This window comes from Callorhinus ursinus, unplaced genomic scaffold (assembly GCF_003265705.2).
Source record: "Callorhinus ursinus isolate GAN/ISIS: 27379988/994484 unplaced genomic scaffold, GSC_fseal_2.0 scaffold3, whole genome shotgun sequence".
Taxonomy (NCBI): Eukaryota; Metazoa; Chordata; class Mammalia; order Carnivora; family Otariidae; genus Callorhinus; species Callorhinus ursinus.
In genome coordinates this window covers 52754724-52772707 of record NW_027397065.1, presented here as the reverse complement: position 1 = coordinate 52772707, position 17984 = coordinate 52754724, and the positions used below count along the sequence as shown (strand labels likewise).

The 17984-nt window shown below is 43.0% G+C and overlaps 1 protein-coding gene across 4 annotated transcripts in view; it reads right to left on the bottom strand.

Annotated features, from left to right (window-relative positions):
- The window catches only part of HTR4 (5-hydroxytryptamine receptor 4), a 179331-nt gene that overhangs the window by 69459 nt on the left and 91888 nt on the right, over positions 1-17984 (bottom strand). For all 4 annotated transcript variants that reach the window (XM_073890899.1, XM_073890900.1, XM_073890902.1 and 1 more), the window contains 2 exons: positions 11264-11389; positions 9779-9979 (listed from right to left, as the gene is read on the bottom strand). In XM_073890899.1, coding sequence (XP_073747000.1) covers positions 9779-9979; positions 11264-11389 — 327 coding nt within the window. The remainder of the gene's footprint in view (positions 1-9778; positions 9980-11263; positions 11390-17984) is intronic.

Sequence of the window (17984 nt, the reverse complement as noted above, 5' to 3'; positions counted from 1 at the left end):
TTGTTGTTCAAGCCATTAAGTTTTGGGGCAGATGTTATATAGATAAGCCACAACAAGTAAACAAGTAATATCTAGTCTGGTTTAACTGTGGGGTTCATTGGCTGGATATCAGTCCTCCCTCCAGTAGGGGGCGTTAGCCAAACATTTTGTGGCAGAGCTCTGGATAAAGAGATTTGTCTTTCTCCTTGCAGTAACTGGTTTAGTAATATGCCAGTTGCTCTGGTTCCCCTCTGAAGAGATGGAGAAGCAGCAGCAGCTTCAAGAAGAGCTAAAGGGCTTTCCTTATGCTCCCCAAGAGGCTTGGCAAGTGACCAGTCACCTGGAGGATCGGTGAAGAAGGAACCAGGGACACGAAGGGAGACTGAGAATGTAGCCAAGAGCAGAGGGAGAATTTGGGTTCCAGGAAGAAAAAATTGTGGGGGTGGGGAGACAGGGAGAGACGCCTTTCCATCAGAGATCTGAAGGGCATCAGACTGGGCTTCTGCAGGAGCCATAACACCTTGTACAATCTGCAGATTAATGCTTTCTGTGCTCCTCTCTGCTAAACATTCTTCTGTACCTTCGAGATCAGAAAACTTGCAAGAAGGGGAATATCAGCTGTCTAGGAAGGGGTCTCCTTGAGTTTCATAGACTAAAGAAAAAGGGATAATCTGCCAAAACTGTCATCTGAAAACATCCTGGCAGGGTTTACTGGACACACACAAAGGTTTGTAAGGTATACTTTAGGACACGTATGGATTGATCAATCTTCCAGCAGACACTGGATGACTGCCCCACCCACCCTTCCAGACTCAGCTCAAGGGTCCTATCACCTTGAAAGTTCTTTGTACTCGCCCAAAAAAAACACTAGGAGAGATTTCTTTCTGTTAGAGATCTGGAATCGGTTCCCCATCTCCGGCCTGGTTTTTCACAGTACTTCGTCTATGCCTGTGACACAGCACCTCTCCAGTTGTACCGTAATTGTCTGTTTCTTCTCTCTCCTACAACTACCACTATTCCTACTGGACATGACACCCACTCACTGAGGGCACACTATGCGGCAGGAGGTGTATTCTACATTGTATCTAATTCCTATAGCAACTCTACAAGGGAGCTCTCATTAGCCACTTTTCCCCCTCTTCTTTTCTTTTTTTTGGGGGGGGCGCAGAGGGAGAAGAGCACAGAGCCCGGTGTGAGGCTCGAGATCACAACCCTGAGATCATGACCTGAGCCAAAATCAAGGGCCACCCAGGCACCCCTCATTATCCACATTTTAAATATGAGGCAACTGAGCCCCAGAGAGTTCAATCCACTTGCCCAATATCATAGGGCCAGGATACAGTAAAACTGGGACTTAAACCCATATCTGCCAAAGTCCGTGCTCTGGTAATGCTGATAAATAAACGGGCAAGTTTAGACCAAAGCAACCCTATTTAGGAAGAGGAAGGAGAATATGCTGTGCCCTGTAAGTTTTTGAGCTAGGGACATATGGAAAAAATTTAAATATATTTAAATAATTTAAAGATACACCTGAAAAATAAGATAATATACAGGAATAATAACCAAAAACCTACTGCAACAATCAAGAAATGAGGGGGGGGGATGAGTGAAGAGGAGGAAGATGGATCAGAAAGATATTTCTGAAAATACATCTATGATTTGGCATCCAGCCGGTCATGATAGATAAGTCAAAGATGACCTCAAAAATTGCATTTAAATGACTAAAAGATGACTAACAGATGCACCTTTGACGTACAAAGTAGAAGAGGATCTTAGTTTATGATGGAAATTTCCACTTTGGGCACACTGGAAATTAAGAAGAGAGACAGAAGCTTAAGGCAAGATGCTGAAGAGGCAGGTAGAGACAGGACCCCAGAGCCCAGCATGGGACGAGACTGCAGGAGACAAGGGAGCAGAGCTGCTGCTGAAGCCACTGAATGGGTGAGCTCTCCAAAGGGAATGCGGGAGATGCCCAGTGCTGGCAGGCTGAGGGGCTATACTTGAAGGACACTCAGTCATTCAACGCAAAGGCAAAGGCAGCTACCAGTGTCTGGGAAGGCACCCACAACAACCAGTAGAAATTTGCATTTGAAAAGGAAAACAATAATGGAACGATACTGTGGCTAACATTTATTGAATCCTTATCAGGTACCATGAACTGATTTATGTTTTCTGCATGCACTCAGCTATTTATTCTTCATAAACTCCAAAGAGAAGGTACTATTATTCATACAATGTTACAGCTGAGTAGATAAAACCCAGAAAATTTAGGTAACTTCTCAAGATTATACAATTGATAACTGCTCCAGCCGGGATTGAATCCAGGTAGTCTAGCATCCCAGACCTCGTTCTTAACTATTTGCTACATTGCACGTTCTAGAAGGGTAGAAAAATGAACACCAAAGTCTGCCCAGGCAACCACAAGTCACATCTCAGAGCATCAGCTAAATGTGCCAGGAGCAGCTACTGGGGACTGATCAGAAGCGCACAGGACCGGCGAGTTGAAGGCTGACTCTCAAGGAGCTTCTAGTCTAGGGTGAGAAGGACATAAACCAATGATTAAGGTAAATGATAATGGATACTTAATATACTATGGGCCCTCACAGGAAGAAACAACAAATCTCTGGGACTGAAGCCTGACCAGTTGGTAGAGAAAGTGACACATCTTGTCTGGATATTGAAAGGTGAGTGTTCATCAGGAAAAGAAAAGGAACGCAAGATACAGGCAGCAACATGGGGCTATGAGGAAATGTATCATACTCAGAATATGATAACGGATCACTCGTGGGTGGGAGCTGAGGTAGGAAAAACAGACTGAGGACGAGTTGGGAAAAGCACTGAAACACAAGGTAAGAATTTATCAACCAATAGTTGATAAAGTGTCACTGAGAAACCTCTGGGACTTTGCACATGCTGTTTTCTGGAACCTTCTTTCCCCATGCCTCCTCTTCTTCCCCTTTACCTACTGACATCTGCATATTCCACAGATCCCAGCCTCACCGTTACTTCCTCCCAGAGCTTCCCCTGCTTTGGAGGCCAAGTTCTCCTTGATTTCAATGACCACCATTTTACCATAATTCCTTATTTATTACTTGTATTCCCCACTAGACTAAAAAAATCTGTGATTCAGAGCTTTTTCTGGTTGTTCACCGCTGCACTTCCACTGCTCTGCTCAGCTCCTAGCAATTAGTAAGTGCTCAATACATATTTGATGAAATGAATATAAAAATAAATGGGGCACCTGGGTGGCTCAGTTGTTAAGCGTCTGCCTTCAGCTCAGGTCGTGATCGCAGGGTCCTGGCATCGAGCCCCGCATCGGGCTCCCTGCTCTGTGGGAAGCCTGCTTCTCCATCTCCCTCTGCCCCTCCCCCTGCTTGTGTTCCCTCTCTTGCTGTGTCTCTCTCTGTCAAATAAATAAATAAAATCTTAAAAAAAAATAAGAGTTCATATCCTCTAGCATGAGATTCACTCAACAAATACTACTATTATGTACAAAGCATGAACCAGGCCTCCAAGAGTATGTGAGAAGGAGAAACATAATATGCTTTCCTTACAGAAGCGTATTTCAATCCCATTGGGAATACAAATATAGCTGTGTGACACAAGTTCACAGTGACAGACACTTTTCAGGTATATGTTACAAAATTGAGTGGTGCCGCAGGGAGATCATTAAGAAGTGCAGACACGTTTATCTCTAGCACAGGATGAAATATGCAACCTTTGAGTCAAAATCATATGTTTAACAAGTAAACTTGTTTTAAAAGAAAATCTGTGACTGAGAAATGGTTGGAAGAGTTTTTGCAGATAAAACACGTCAAGTTCTTGGGTTGCCAAGGGAAAGGGTGACAATTTGGTATCAACGAGGAAACCTTGCAATGCCGTAGAGAATGGTATACTGAGGGAAGTGAAAGACTTTAAAGGGGATTGAATTTGATGCCAAATATGACAAAGTACAGCATTGATGAGGGAAAGGGGATCAAAATGTTTAAAAGTCTAACAAGTTTGACCTATGGAGCCCGTGGAAGGATCTAGGGATTGTTTGGCCTAAAACAAGAAGAGGTGGGAAGAGCAAACCTTTGTCTTGTTGTGGAGGCTCCATAAAGATATCCACACGTCCCTCGGCCAGCCTAAAAGAAGCCGATGTCTGTTGTTCTTGTCTGCCCAACACCCTTCTTCCAGAGGGAACTGCCATATGCTTCTAGTAAAGCTGACAGTCATGGTGCCTCACCTCTGCCCAGCAACCCTGATTGGTCATCCCACCGTGGTGACTGGTCAACATGAGAGTGCCTCAAGCAAAGGCAGCCAAAGTTCTTCCACGAGAAAGAGTATTTAGGTGTCTTATCCTGTGGACTCATGAGTTAAGGATGGTTTTAGACTCATTTCTCTAAGCCCTGCCCGAGACTGAATCCACGAAGAACACAGCCTAGGGACCGAGAGGGCGGATATAAAGAGAACACAGAGAAATGTACAGAGACAGAAAGGGAGAGAGACAGAGAAGGAAGAGACAGAAGAAAGAAGAAAGGCAGCGACAAGGAGAGGGAGACAGAGACAGAGGGAGAGAGCGAGCCTAGATGGCATTGTTCAAACCCTGCCGAAAGCCACGTCTGAAGCCAGACTTTTTAGCTACCTGAACCAATCAATTTATTTTCTGTCACACGCTGCTGAAAAAGATCTTACTAATATATCATCTGAGAAGCAAGTTGGTCAAAACACTACATCCAGGAAATTCAATGGGATATATACAGGGAAAGCCCTTTTCAAAGGCTTATTTAAAACATAAATCCGTTTGAGTAAACAAAAAATATATTCACTGAAGTCTGCTTCGTGTATAAAACATGACTGGAACTGGCAGGAAGCTGCCATTTACGGTGGTCACCTCTAGGGTTTACTTACAGCTGTGGAGGTGCAGAGGGAGAATGGAGACCTTTTTATGTTCTACTTGTAAACTGACGGCATTTTTTTTTTTTTTTACAATGCTCAGGTATTACTGTCATGCTTGTTTAAAGCTGTGATGATTAGAAAAGAGGCTGCTGCAGTGGGTCAGGCGGAAGGTCATGACCTGGGGCGGGACCAAGGAAGATGGATGGGAGGGTCAGGGGGAGGAAGAGTATGTTGACCCTGGGAGAAGGTGAGGGCTCCCACCCAGGGTGAGTCCAGGGCATCCTGTGAGAAAGCAGAGGGGACACACTGGCCTGAAAGATGTCTGTGCTCTCCGCCTTGCTCAGCCCTCAGAGGGAACTCCTAGACTAATGTCAGAACGTTCTCAGTGACTTGAGAATGTGCTGGTCTAAGGCTGTCATGTCAGCCACAGGCTATCATGGATACTCCTACGTTCAAGAAGTGTCAATATCTAGCAAAGGGAAAACTGAAGTTTAAAACATATTTTAGAAGTTAGTAAGAGTGATGTCTCTCCTGACCCCAATCCAACTGATTATCCAGTCTCGCCAGGACCACTCCCAACTGCCCCCCTCCCATATAACTGTTGTTAATGGTTTGGTGAAATTTTATTCATAATCTCGCTCTCTCTCTCTCTCTCTCTCTCTCTGTCTCTGCCTGTCTCACACTCACTCAGGTACACCTAGATACAAACATTTCTATATTTATTTTACAAAAGTGGAATTATTCTGAACATTAAAATCTGACACTTTTTTCCCCCAAATAACACACCAGTGATATCTTTCTAGGACAACACACATAACTATTTCCCATGGTTTTTAGTGGCTGGATTAAAACCAGTACTCTATGACAAATACTTGGTTGGTTTTCATTCACCACAGAACCTTAGCTTCAAAATAATCAACTGTACTATAATGCTTTTAATGCAGTTTTCTGGTCTCCCATGACCATACTATATGATGCAAGTAGTTTAATTATGCTTTAGAAATGATTTTTAACAAGGCAATAAACTTTCATTAATAGGATTCAATTCTCCAAGCACCAGGAAGCACAGTGGGTGGAGCACTGCAGTTGGGAAAAAGCATTTTATAATATTAATAGAGTCCTACATCTCACTTTGATCCAAAGGTCTGCCATCCGGGTGGGATTAAGAATCACAGTCAGCGTTCTTGTCTAGGAAGCACTACTCTAGATCAGTTGTCCCCACAGACTCATGGTAGCTCCAGAGAGGAAGACAAAACATCTTGCCAGGAATCAAATCTCACTGACACGCTCACTCTGTGCTCTGGCCCAGCCCAGTCCAACCCAGCCCAACTGTCAAGCTGGGAGGGACAGAGAAAAACAGAAGCTAGATGATAAATAAAAGCATACTCTTCCAGGCTAAGATGTTGTGTTATCAAGTTCAGGGTGGACCTTCCATCCCAATGAGCATATCACCCTTAGGGACAGGAGATGCTAGAGACAACTGGCAAATTTCCCAGGCTCCCTGAGGAAAATAAACCAAACGAAACCATCTGGCTCCATCTTATTTATGGTATAAGAGGTTTTGATGTCCACTAACAGAGAAGGAAATGGAGCTAGTGGTGGCACAAAAAGAGAATTTTTGAGAGAATTCCCTCAAAAAGAGGGTGTACTGAACATTCCATTTGTTGAACAGTGTTTCCCAAACACCTAAATCAGTATTTATGTAATTACTGGCTAATTGTTAATTTCTCCATTAAAAAGGTAAGTTCCATGAGGGCGGGACCCTGTCCTTATTCATACCCTTGCACTTTCTCCCACCAGGGGAGACAGTCCACATATGAGTGGAATATAAGAAACAAAACAAATGAACAAACAAACCAACAAAAAAGGAGGCAAAAAACCCCCAGACTCTTAAACACAGAGAACAAACAGGGAGTTGGCAGAGAGTAAGTGTGTGTGTGGGGGGGTGGGGAACGGGTGAAATAGATAAAGAAGAATAAGAGGTACAAACTTCCAGTTACAAAATGAATAAATCACAGAGATGAAAAGTACAGCATAGGGAATATAGTCAATAAAAGTGTAATAACGTTGTAGGGTGACAGATGGTCACTACACTTATCGCGGTGAGCATTCGGTAATATATAGAATTGTTGAAGCACTGTGTGTACACCTGAAAGTAATATAACACAGTATGTTAATTATACTTCAATAAAGAGAGTATAAATGCAAAAAAAAGTCAAAGAATTGATTTAAGTCACAATTGCACTAAATTTTACAAAGCAGAATTGGTTTGATGGGGTCAGAGACAGCTTCTGGAAGGAGGAAAGGATTGAGCTAAAATCTGAAAGACAAGCAGGAGAGGAGGGGGCAAAGGAGCTTTCCAGGCAGAGAGTGGAGCGAAGGTCCTGGGAGTGCTGAGCACAGAGCACTGGAGAGAGAAAGAAGGCCAAGACAGCTTGCAGCCCAGGGAGTGAGTCTGGTGAAGGGCATCATGTGAGGCTGGGGACACAGGAGACAGATGGCACAAAACCTTACAGGTCAAGGAGTCTGGTCTTGATCCTTAGTACGATGACACCCATTGAAGGGTTTCAGGCAAAGAGCAACAAGATCAAAGTTGCATCGTTGGCTCTGGCAATGAGATCTTGTAAGGGGCAAGCAGATTGGAGGAGAATAAAGTAGATGTGGGGAGAACAATTAGGAGGTTGCTGAAGTGGCTTATGCAAGAGATGACATTAGTTTGGACCAGGATAATAAAGATGGAGAGAAACAGAGTTGGATCTGTTTAGGAAGGAAAATCAGTAGGACTTATTGTTTAAATGCAGGAGATAAGGAAAGACCACATTAAGAATAACTACCTGATTTCTGGATGATGCATCTGCTGGAGCAGCTATTCACTGAGGAGGTCCAAGTTCAGAAGTATCATGAAGTGCATGGATAGTTGCAGGAACTGAAATGAACATCCACTAGCATTTTGTATGGTGCCTAGCGGGGCCAGTGCCATGCCTTCAATGAACTATCTAACTTAATCCTAACTGCAATCCTATAAAATAGATGCTATTGCCCCCATTTTTAGAGATGAGAAAACAGAAGACTCAGAAAAGCTTAAAAACTTACCACCATTCTCAGAGCTAAACATTGGCAGAGGTGGGATTTGAACCCAAATCTCTTCCGTTCTAAAGCAGATGGATCTTAATGACCAGCCCATCCTGCTTCACGACAGCTCCTGCCTACGTGGGGAAAATTTCATGATTTCAAAAAAACCTGAGAGTTAATCTGGAACTCTGAAGCCAAATCTCCGTAGGGAACCTGCAGTCCTTTCCTCAGGACTGCTCAGAGTAAATTTTCCAAATCAGGAAGATAATTCTACGTGTCTCCCCCATTCTTCACTCGCTACTCGGCTCTTTTTCTTCCCTTTGCTTTTCCCCCAAACTGAAGGTTAACTCCAGTTGCCATGATCCCCTCAGCTTTGCCTTCTCCAAGCTCCTATAATATTTTTAGTCTTGGCACTCATTTTGGCAGTGATCATAGGCAGGCTACCCCGCAAGATTTCCATGCATTTTCTACTCCCTGACATTTCATTTCCTCTCCTGCAAACTTCCATACAGTATATAGTGACTGCCTGTAAGTCTTTCATGTACTGAAGTCAGACTGTTGTAAATAAGCTAATAAACACAAATTTCACACTATGACATGCTACGGGTCTGGCTGCCAACCAACAGCTCAGTTTTACCAATGTCACTATCTATAGCTAGAGAGTCTCATTATATGTGCATTTAACTTCAGCACATTCAACTATGTGTTCTTGGTAGAGAAAGAGAGAGAAAGAGCTCACACAATTTAAGCAGAGCTGGCCATTATGCTTGCCATTCCCATCAATAAGCACCTGTCCCATGAGATAGGAGATGAATCCGCTGTTCCTGCAGCTGGTTCCAGGCCCTCAAGACCTTCCCCATTGTGAGTAATTCTCTGGACAGACTCTGATTTTCGTGTTTAAAGACACATATTTTAGATACATCACAATCTCTAATTTTAGTCAACTGCTTTCCCTGTTCCACGATTAAAGAAACAGTGACTATCCCTAGACCAGAGGAGAAACTGGGTCTGTTGCACTTTTCCAGAGATAAGAAAAGCTTGTCCCTGCTCATTCCGATAACATGTGACTTGCACACCACACTTTCTTTTGGGAACTATCCCTGAGATACGAATACCGTGATGTCGGTCTATGATCCTGTAATTATCGGAACTTTAAATTCCATTCTGCTTTTATTACTGAATATAAACACGCAGGAATTAGAAAATAAAAAGTCCTACTACAACTAATAAATATACATCTCAAACAAAGAAGGCAAAGATGGAAATCATTAGGCCTTCTGAAGTCAAATGTGAAGAAAAAGAACAAAATTTTTCAAAAGAATTAAATGTTAGCCCCGCATCCCCCAAACAATCAATTATTGGGGATTTTACAATTAACTTTCTGGAAAAGATTCTCCAGGTTGCATGCACATAAAATCATGATACAGACACATTTTGGGGAGGAGGTCATGTTCAAACATCAGACTATCATTCTGAACCAGCTCTGCTGCCTACGGGGCAGGTGTATTAATTCTTACTCCCTCAGAGTTTGGTTCACGCCATCCGTATAAAAATGTAGAGCTCTACAGTGAATCTGATCGCCGCTACCTGTCACTGTCTAGATTGTGAGCTCCCCGCAGGCAGGTTCTAAGCCTTACAAACCTCGGCGTCTGCAGGACCTCAGAGAGGGCCTGACTAAAAAGGAGCCCTCTGCAGAGACTAGAGCGTGGGGGAACCAGTGAGTAGCCAGATCTATCACTCTGAGATTCATCGCTTCTAATGAACTAGGGAAGAAAGAAAGGTCCAATAGCCCTCAGGTCCTTGTGCCCAGCATGGAGCTCCGCTGTGCACATTGCTCTGCCCTTACCTATCCAGAGAAATGCAGCACAGGTGAAAAATCGATGCCGTCGTGAGCAAGACGTCTAGAGATGTCCGGACGAGGCAAAACATCTCCCCATAAATCCAGATGTCTTGAACCAGCTCGATGGCACCAAAGGGCATCACCAGCACCGAGACCAGAAGATCCACAAAGGCGAGAGATACAATGAAGTAATTGGTTTTTATCTTCCTGTGAGTGAAACGTGTAAGGGAGGAGGCAGGGGGGAGGAACAAAGGAAAAGGGGAACGAAAGGAGCAGGAGAGAAAAAAGGAGGAGAGGAAAACAAAGAAAGAAGGGAGAGAGACAAAGGAAAAGAAAGTCAACTCTCCAGTGCGTCCTGCAAGACCCCCTTTCCCTTCCGCCACACGGCATGCACGGTCCAGCCACCACCGACTTCTCCAGACCCCCTTGCACCCAAATCCCTCCCATCTTCTTCCCTGAGGCCACACGGGCCTGATTTGAGCCCCCGTGCATGGAACCCCTCCCTAGGGCCTCTACACAGGCTGTTCTCTCTCCCCATCCATCCTCCCCTTCAGGCCATGGTTTGGTTATTCTCAGGGGACCCTCCTCAAGGGCCCTCCTCACAAATGGTGTCAAATTCCACTGTTTTCCTCTCTGAGATTGATTACTGTGTGCCTCACATTTGTGACCCCGGTCAGAATTGTGCTTTTACACTTTCTTTGCATCATCCCTGGATTCGTGCATGCCTTGCTTAGAGGAAGGCCACAGATCAGGCAGGAATGCATCTTTTATGCCCCCTCATGGCCTGGTGGCTCTCGATCCAGGCTGAGCCTTAGAATCGCCTGGTGAATTTTTATATATATATGAATGCCCATGTCTCTCCCCAGATCAATTAGTTCAGAGACTTTGGGTGACTAACCTATCCATGTACCCCGCCCCCCCCCCCAGGGTTTCAGATAAAATAGAGCACTCCTAGTTAAATCTCAATTTCAAATAAACAACGAATAACTATTCAGTAGTATGCTCCAAATACTATATGAGACATATTTATACTACACATCAGCAATTTCAAAAGATCTTCAGATGATTTTAATTGCAGCTGAGTTGAGACTCATGAGTGAAAAGAGCAGAAAACACAGGTTTAAATACTAGATCAGTCACTGGGCAGCCACCTCTTTTCTGAACCACTGATGAAGTGGGGGGGGTTAGATTAGATATGTCCTCAACAATTGTATGTGTATATATAGTGATCACACCTATCACCAACCCTCCCCCACCCCAAAACCCGAAGTTGAACACAGGAAAAAGATGGGACAGAGATGCATGTAAGTGCTTACACTGGTTATGTTAGTCATGGGAAATTATGTGTGATTTTTCCCTGCTCTATTTCACAACATCATTTCCCTTTCATAATTACAATTATAAAGGAACTCATAGTTCAGGCCCCAGCTGTCCAGGGAGATCCTAGAACTCTACACCGGTTTCCTCCTGAGGTCTCCTTCTGCTACTCACCTGAGCTGCCTGTCCCTGCACACAGCCACCATCACCAGCAGGTTCCCCAAGATGGCCATCAGGATAACCGCTGAGAGAAATGTGAGCAGCACGACCTTCTCCACTGACCCAAAACCCTCCTTGGAACTGGAAGACACACACGCACACAGGCACACGCAGATACACATACACATACACATACACAGAATTAAAGGAAACGCTGAGACACGGGAAAGAAAATCAATTTTTCCCCTCATTTATCTTCAGGAAGGTCACTTTAGCAACAGCAGCTGTAATACACATTTATTGTGCACCCAGTGTATGCCAATGTCCGTACCTGTTACTTTACACGTTATCCTAGTTAACTCCTACATAAGGAGGAGGAGGCTCAGAGAGGGGAATTAACTACTCTGAAACTGCACAGTTATTCTCCATCAGAGAGCCTGTGACTTTCCTTCAGAGCACTTACCTCAGCTTGTGCTCAGAAATGTATTTGGTTGATTCCTGTTTTGTGCACTTCCCCAGCTAGGATGTAAGGCAGAGACCTTGTCTGTTTTATCCACTCACTGATCAGTTCAATTTCAATGCATCACTCACATTTGTCGGATGAAGGAAAGATGGTGTTGGACGAATGAATGACGACAGTAACTTGAACCAGGGTCTGCGTGAATAGAAGGGCCACCCTCTCTCCAGACCCCTATCCCTGCCCATGTGGAAGCTGCTGTGTACAGATGGGCTGTCCAAGGGAGAGGTCATGGCTTGAAGACTGTTCTAACAAAGTTGACCTGAATAAACAGATCTCAGAGTCTGTGAAGTCCATCGCAAAGACAGCAGCCAATCGATATGCTCAGGGGCTCCTGTCACTGCCCTGGACCTTATTTCTTTTGGTGCCCAACATCCCAGCTCAAATCTGTGTCCTTGTCCATTTCGGCATCCGATTTGGTCCTATAAACCCTGCCCTCCTACTGCAAACTCATCATTTTGTTTTTAGTAATTTGGAAGCAAGCGTCCACATCAATGAAAGCATAAAATCTGAAGGTTATGAAGAAGCTATAGGAAAAAGTTTTATTTTTAATAGAGTAGTAAGAAAATTCTCCTTCTTAGTGAAGTTTCAAAGGATCTCAAAACTCTCAGACCCAAACCCTGCATTACAATATGGAGAAACTGAGGCCCAGAGGGGAGAACTGAATTGGCAAAATATAGTAGAGTCTGGTCTGGGAACAGCTCCTTGTCCTATGAGCCCTCCACTGGAAACACAGGGTCCCAGGCAGCAAGAAAGAGCTGTCTTTACTGAGCTACTTTGACTGAAAACCAAGATGGCTGCTGGCCCCACCACGTTCTAGCTCTGGTCTCCTCCAAAATTCTTTCCCTCAGGTATGGAAGTCAAGACGCCAACTGGAACAAGGAACCAGTATTGCAGCGGTTGGAAAACCAACAAGTTCCTCCACTCTGCTGACAAGTGTTTTGACTGAATGAAGTTGTTATGGCTAAGGGTTCATGAAAAGAAATTCAACTTATGTTCATCCAAATCACTCTTCCACACCTAAATTCCAACTACCAACATGTTACAAATACTGGACAGGGGAAGATTTAACTCAGGAGGAAAAAGGCTTCAATAGGGTGCTACGGCTACCCCAAACTAATTTGATCGTAGGCCATGTGGATGCAGGTAAAGTGTCTAACAAAGGAGGTGACAGTGGTTTTTCTCCTTGTCCTTCTCAGAGGCTCTGACTGAGAGAGCACTGCTGAAACATGTACCTCCCCCCAAAGCCGCTGTACTTGCTGTGCCTTCCTCCTGGGATGCTTCTTTAGTGGCTGGCTTCTTCTTGCCATTCAGGTCTCAGCTTAAGGTCAATCCCCATTTAATGTGTCACAGCCAACAAACATTGTGCATTTTCTTTATAGCACTTGTTCTCTGAAATGACTTCTGTTGTTGATTACTGCCTGTGTCCCACTCCCACAGAATGACTTTGGTTCTCTTTTTCACTGCAATTCCCAGATCCTAGCACAGTGTCTCATCTGCTATATGTGTGTACTGGTATGTGTAGTACATGGGAAGTACTCAATTATTTTCCAATTTACAAAGAAAGAAAGACAATGTATTCATAATGGTGAGGTTTATTCTTCAATGTCTTTGAAGACTGGCTGGAGGTACAAAGAAGATTTTGCCTAGAGACGAGAAGACCCACAGATAAGACACAAAAGCTATTTTTAACTAACTGAAGCACTGTCATTTGAAAATAAGAGTAGATTTATGCATTCATTCATTCAACACTATTTTCTGAGCACCTACTCTGCATTAGGCATTGTACGTCTTACAGAAGCAGAGATAAGTGAAACAGAGAACAGTCAATGAATAGATAAATGAGAAACTGTGTCAAGTATCAGCTATCACTATGGTAAAAAATCTGGGACGGAGAGGAGGGCAGGACTGCCAGCGGGGGATGAAGGGCTGGCTGCTTAATGGGAGTTGCCAGAGAAGGCACCATGATAGGGTCATCACAACTGACGCCCTCTAGACTGAGGAACTAAGTGGGACCAGGGGTCAGGTTGGAAGCAGTGGTTCTCAACTTTGGTGACATAGCAAGACGAATACCCTATGATTTCACTCACATGTGGAATTTAAGAAACAAAACATAGGGGAAGGGAAGGAGAAAGAAAAAAAGGTAAAAATGGAGAGGGAGGCAAACCAGAAGAGACTCTTAACTCTAGGGAACAAACTGAGGGTTGCTGGAAGGGGAGGCAGGTGGGGAGATGGGGTAACTGGGTGATGGGCATTAAGGAGGGCGCTTGATGTAACGAGCACTGAATCACTAAATTCTACCTCTGAAACTAATAATACACTATATGCTAACTAAATTGAATTTAAATAAAACTTTTTTTTTTAAAATCACCTAAGAAGCCTTCACAAATGCTGATGTATGGGCTCCAATCTCTAAGACATTGATTTAATTGATCTGGGTTTTGCAGCCTAAACATTGGAATTTTTAAAAGCTCTCAAGTTATTCTGACGTGCAACCAAGGTTGAGAGTCACTGCCAGAGAAAGGTAAGATTTAGTAACAAATAGTAAGAACTTTCTAACAACTAACTATGGTCCACAGTAGCTTCCTGGCATTGTTTTGAACTCCTCAGCTTGGGACAGAAATGTTTAAGAATACCTATTATACCACTTTGCACCCATTAAGATGGGTACTATAAAAATAAAACAAAACTGAAAAATGACCAGTGTTGATAACCACATGGAGAAAGTGGAACCCTCGTGCATTCTGCTGGAAATGTAAAATTGTGTGGCCACCGTGGAAAACCATTTCTCAGAAGAAACTTTCTCAAAAGTGTCTCAAAAGACTAACCATAGAATGACCAGATGATCCAGTAATTCTAGTTCTAGGTATAACCCCCGAAGAATTGAAAGCAGGGGCATAAATAAATACTTGTATATCTACGTTTATAGCGTATTATTCTTAATAGCCAAAAGGAAGAAATAACCCAAGTGTCCATCAACAGATAAATGGATAAACAAAATGTGGTAATACATATTATGGAATATTATTCAGCCATAAAAAGAAATGAAGTTTTGATACAAGCTACAACATGGATAAAATTTGAAAACAAAATGCTTAGTGAAATATGAAATAATCCAGACAAAAAGACAAATATTGTATGATTCCATTTATATGAAGAGCCTACAATATGCAAATTCACAGCAACAGAGAACAGAATAGTGGTTACCAGGGACTTGGGGGAGCAGGGAATGAGAAGTTATTTAGTGAGTACACAGTTTCTGTTAGGAAGAGGAAAAAGTTCTGGAGATGGATAGCGGTGATGGTTGGACACCATCGTGAATGTACTTACTGTCACTGAACCACACGTTTAAAATGGTTATTTTACATATTAATGGTAAATTTTATGTTATGTATATTTTATCACAATAAAAAATGGTTACATGGATGACCACATATCAGGATATTGTATGGGGCTCCTATGTTGGAGGCAGGTTGAACTGGCTGATTTTTGGTTGTTTTCTTGTCTATGGACAATGATCTGAACATATTCTTAGAACATGGATTCTCCATCCACCACATCCTCACCATTAGAACCATCTCCCCTGTATTGCCTTTCCTCTTGTAGGAGAAAAAGCCAGATTCAGGAGATGTGGTGAACACTTCTGGCACCAGAGAATGTATATTTCAAATCAAAAGGCTATGTCAGGGTCAGAGAATCCCAAGTTCTCTGTTATGGTTCATTTGTGGCATGCCAATTAGGAACTAGAAATAGCTAAACTTTAAACTGTGAGTGACAAGCAAAATTTAAATCATGGAAGGAGCTTTTCTAATTAAACAGAACTGTCCACTGAACTAAATGTAAGTCCAGTAATGATAATTAAAATAAATCAGGAACCATTTCAGCAAAATCCATGTTAGATCCCTAGGTTACCTCTGACAGCCTCCAACCACTCCGTCAACTGCGACCGGGCAGTCCTCATCTGGACAAAGAGCTGTCCACTCCACTAAACTGGTTCTCTGACAATTATGAGAAATTTTCCTTTCTATTCTTTTTTTAATATTCATTTATTTTAGAGGGGGGAGGAGAGGAGGGGCAGAGGGAGAGGGCAAAAAAAAAAAATCTCAAGTAGACTCTGCTGAGCGCAGAGCCCAACACAGGGCTCAATCTCACGACCCTGAGATGGTGACCTGAGCTGAAACCAAGAGTCAGACCCCTAACTGGCTGCGCCACTCAGGCACCCCTCCTTTCTCTTCATTTGCTTTTTTCAATTGACTCTTGATCTGTTAAGAAATACCACAAACTTGTTGGCTCTGTGTACCATTTTCTCTGCTCTTAATAGAAGAAAATGTTATGACAATAATTCTGGTTAAATTTCCACATATGTTAGTGTATGTGGAAATGGATTATAAATGACAAAGTATAATATAAATAATTAATCATTGTTATTAATATCAGAAGCCCATACACGGACAATAGCTAAGGAAGTTTTAGGTTTGTTACATCATCCAGAACAATTGGTTTCAAGGTCACATACACACAGAATACACTTTCTCAGGAGTCAAGAACTCTTTTCTCTTTTTTTGCGCTGGCCATGTTAACAACAGTAACTTCAAAGAAGTCACTAGCCTTCTCCGAGCCTTAGTTTCTTCACGGATCAATTGAGAAAGTTAGATTAAATCTCTCATTTATCAAATATGTATTGATTGCCAACCATATGCCAAGCACTGGGATACAACAGTAAAGAAGGTGACCAAGACCCTCACTTCATGGAGTTCAAACTATTAATGGACAAAGACAATAAGCAAGTGCATAGCTAAAGAAATACAATTGGTGATCAGTACTTCAAAGTGACACTCTCAAACTTTAATGTTCATGTGAATCTACAGGGGATCTTGTTAAAATGCAAATTCTGATTCTTTCGGCCTGGGATGGGGACTGGGGTTCTGCATTTCTCACAAGCACGTAGGCTCATGAAGAGCATCACGGATACCCATGATGCTGGTTCATGACTCACACACACTAGACAGTAAAACTATCAAGGGCATTGACAAGATAGTGGATAGAGAACAACTGAGTTAGAGGAAAACTCTAGATCATCAGGGAACATGGGACATGACATTTAGCTGAATTCTGATACATGCAAAGAATCCATGAGTTAGAGAAGCCAGGAGAAGAACAAGTGCAAAGGTCCTAGGACAGGAAAGACATTTTGTATTCACTATTGTAGGAAGGGAATGAGCAAGGAATAAAGAATCTGGGGTAAGTTCTGAAAAGTAGCCAGGAGCCAGATTCCTTGGGCTTTGTATGCACTGCTGAGAAGTTTATCTTCCATCAGACAATGATAGAGAATGCAATGAGGTGATTTAAGCAGAAAAGTGGCCCCGGGGATGCAAATGTGAGAGAAAGAGAGTAAGCCTGTCAGGGGCCCTTGCCCAAATTCAGGTAAGTGAGGGCAGTGGCTTGGAGTAGGGTTGTGGCCATGGGTGGAATAAAGCTTTATTTGGGAAGTCAAGGGATAGGTAAAAACAATAGATCCATGGATGGCTAAGAAGAAGAAATGGAAGTTCCATTTCTGAATTGCTTATCTGGGTAATGAGATAGAAATTTCATGAGATGGGAAAAACATGTTGTGTGAGATATCTATACGATATTTAAGTGAAGTGGTGCCTGGCTGGCTCAGTCGGAAGAGCATACGACTCTTGATCTTGGAGCTCATGGGTTCAAGCCCTACACTGGGTGTACTAAAATTACTAAAAAAAAAAAAAAAAAAAAGGGGGGGGTGTTTAAAAGACATTCAGGTAAAGATGTCAAAGATGCAATTAGATATGTGTGTCTAGAGTTCAGAAGGGATGGCTGGGAAAGAGATACACTTGGGATTTCCAGCGTTCTATGGGATTTAGATGCCAGGGGAGAGATGCAATCACCCAACAAGAGGGCCAGGGGCTTGATGAACTCTAATACTAAGCCATGCAGGAAAGAAGGAGGAACCAGCAGAGGAGAATGAGAAAAAATGCCCAAGGATATCTGAGGAACATCAGGTGAGTATGGTACTGTGGGAGCCAAGAGTGAAGAAAATGTCAAGAGGGATAGCTCCCCAGAAATACCATGGGACCACTTCTGGGAATGAGGAGAGACCAAGAGGCAGGGCACCCAGAGCAGTTCTTCTTTTTCTTTTTATGTATCAAATTGTGCCATAAAATTGTATCTGATGAGCGGGCTCCAGCCCTGGACCAATGA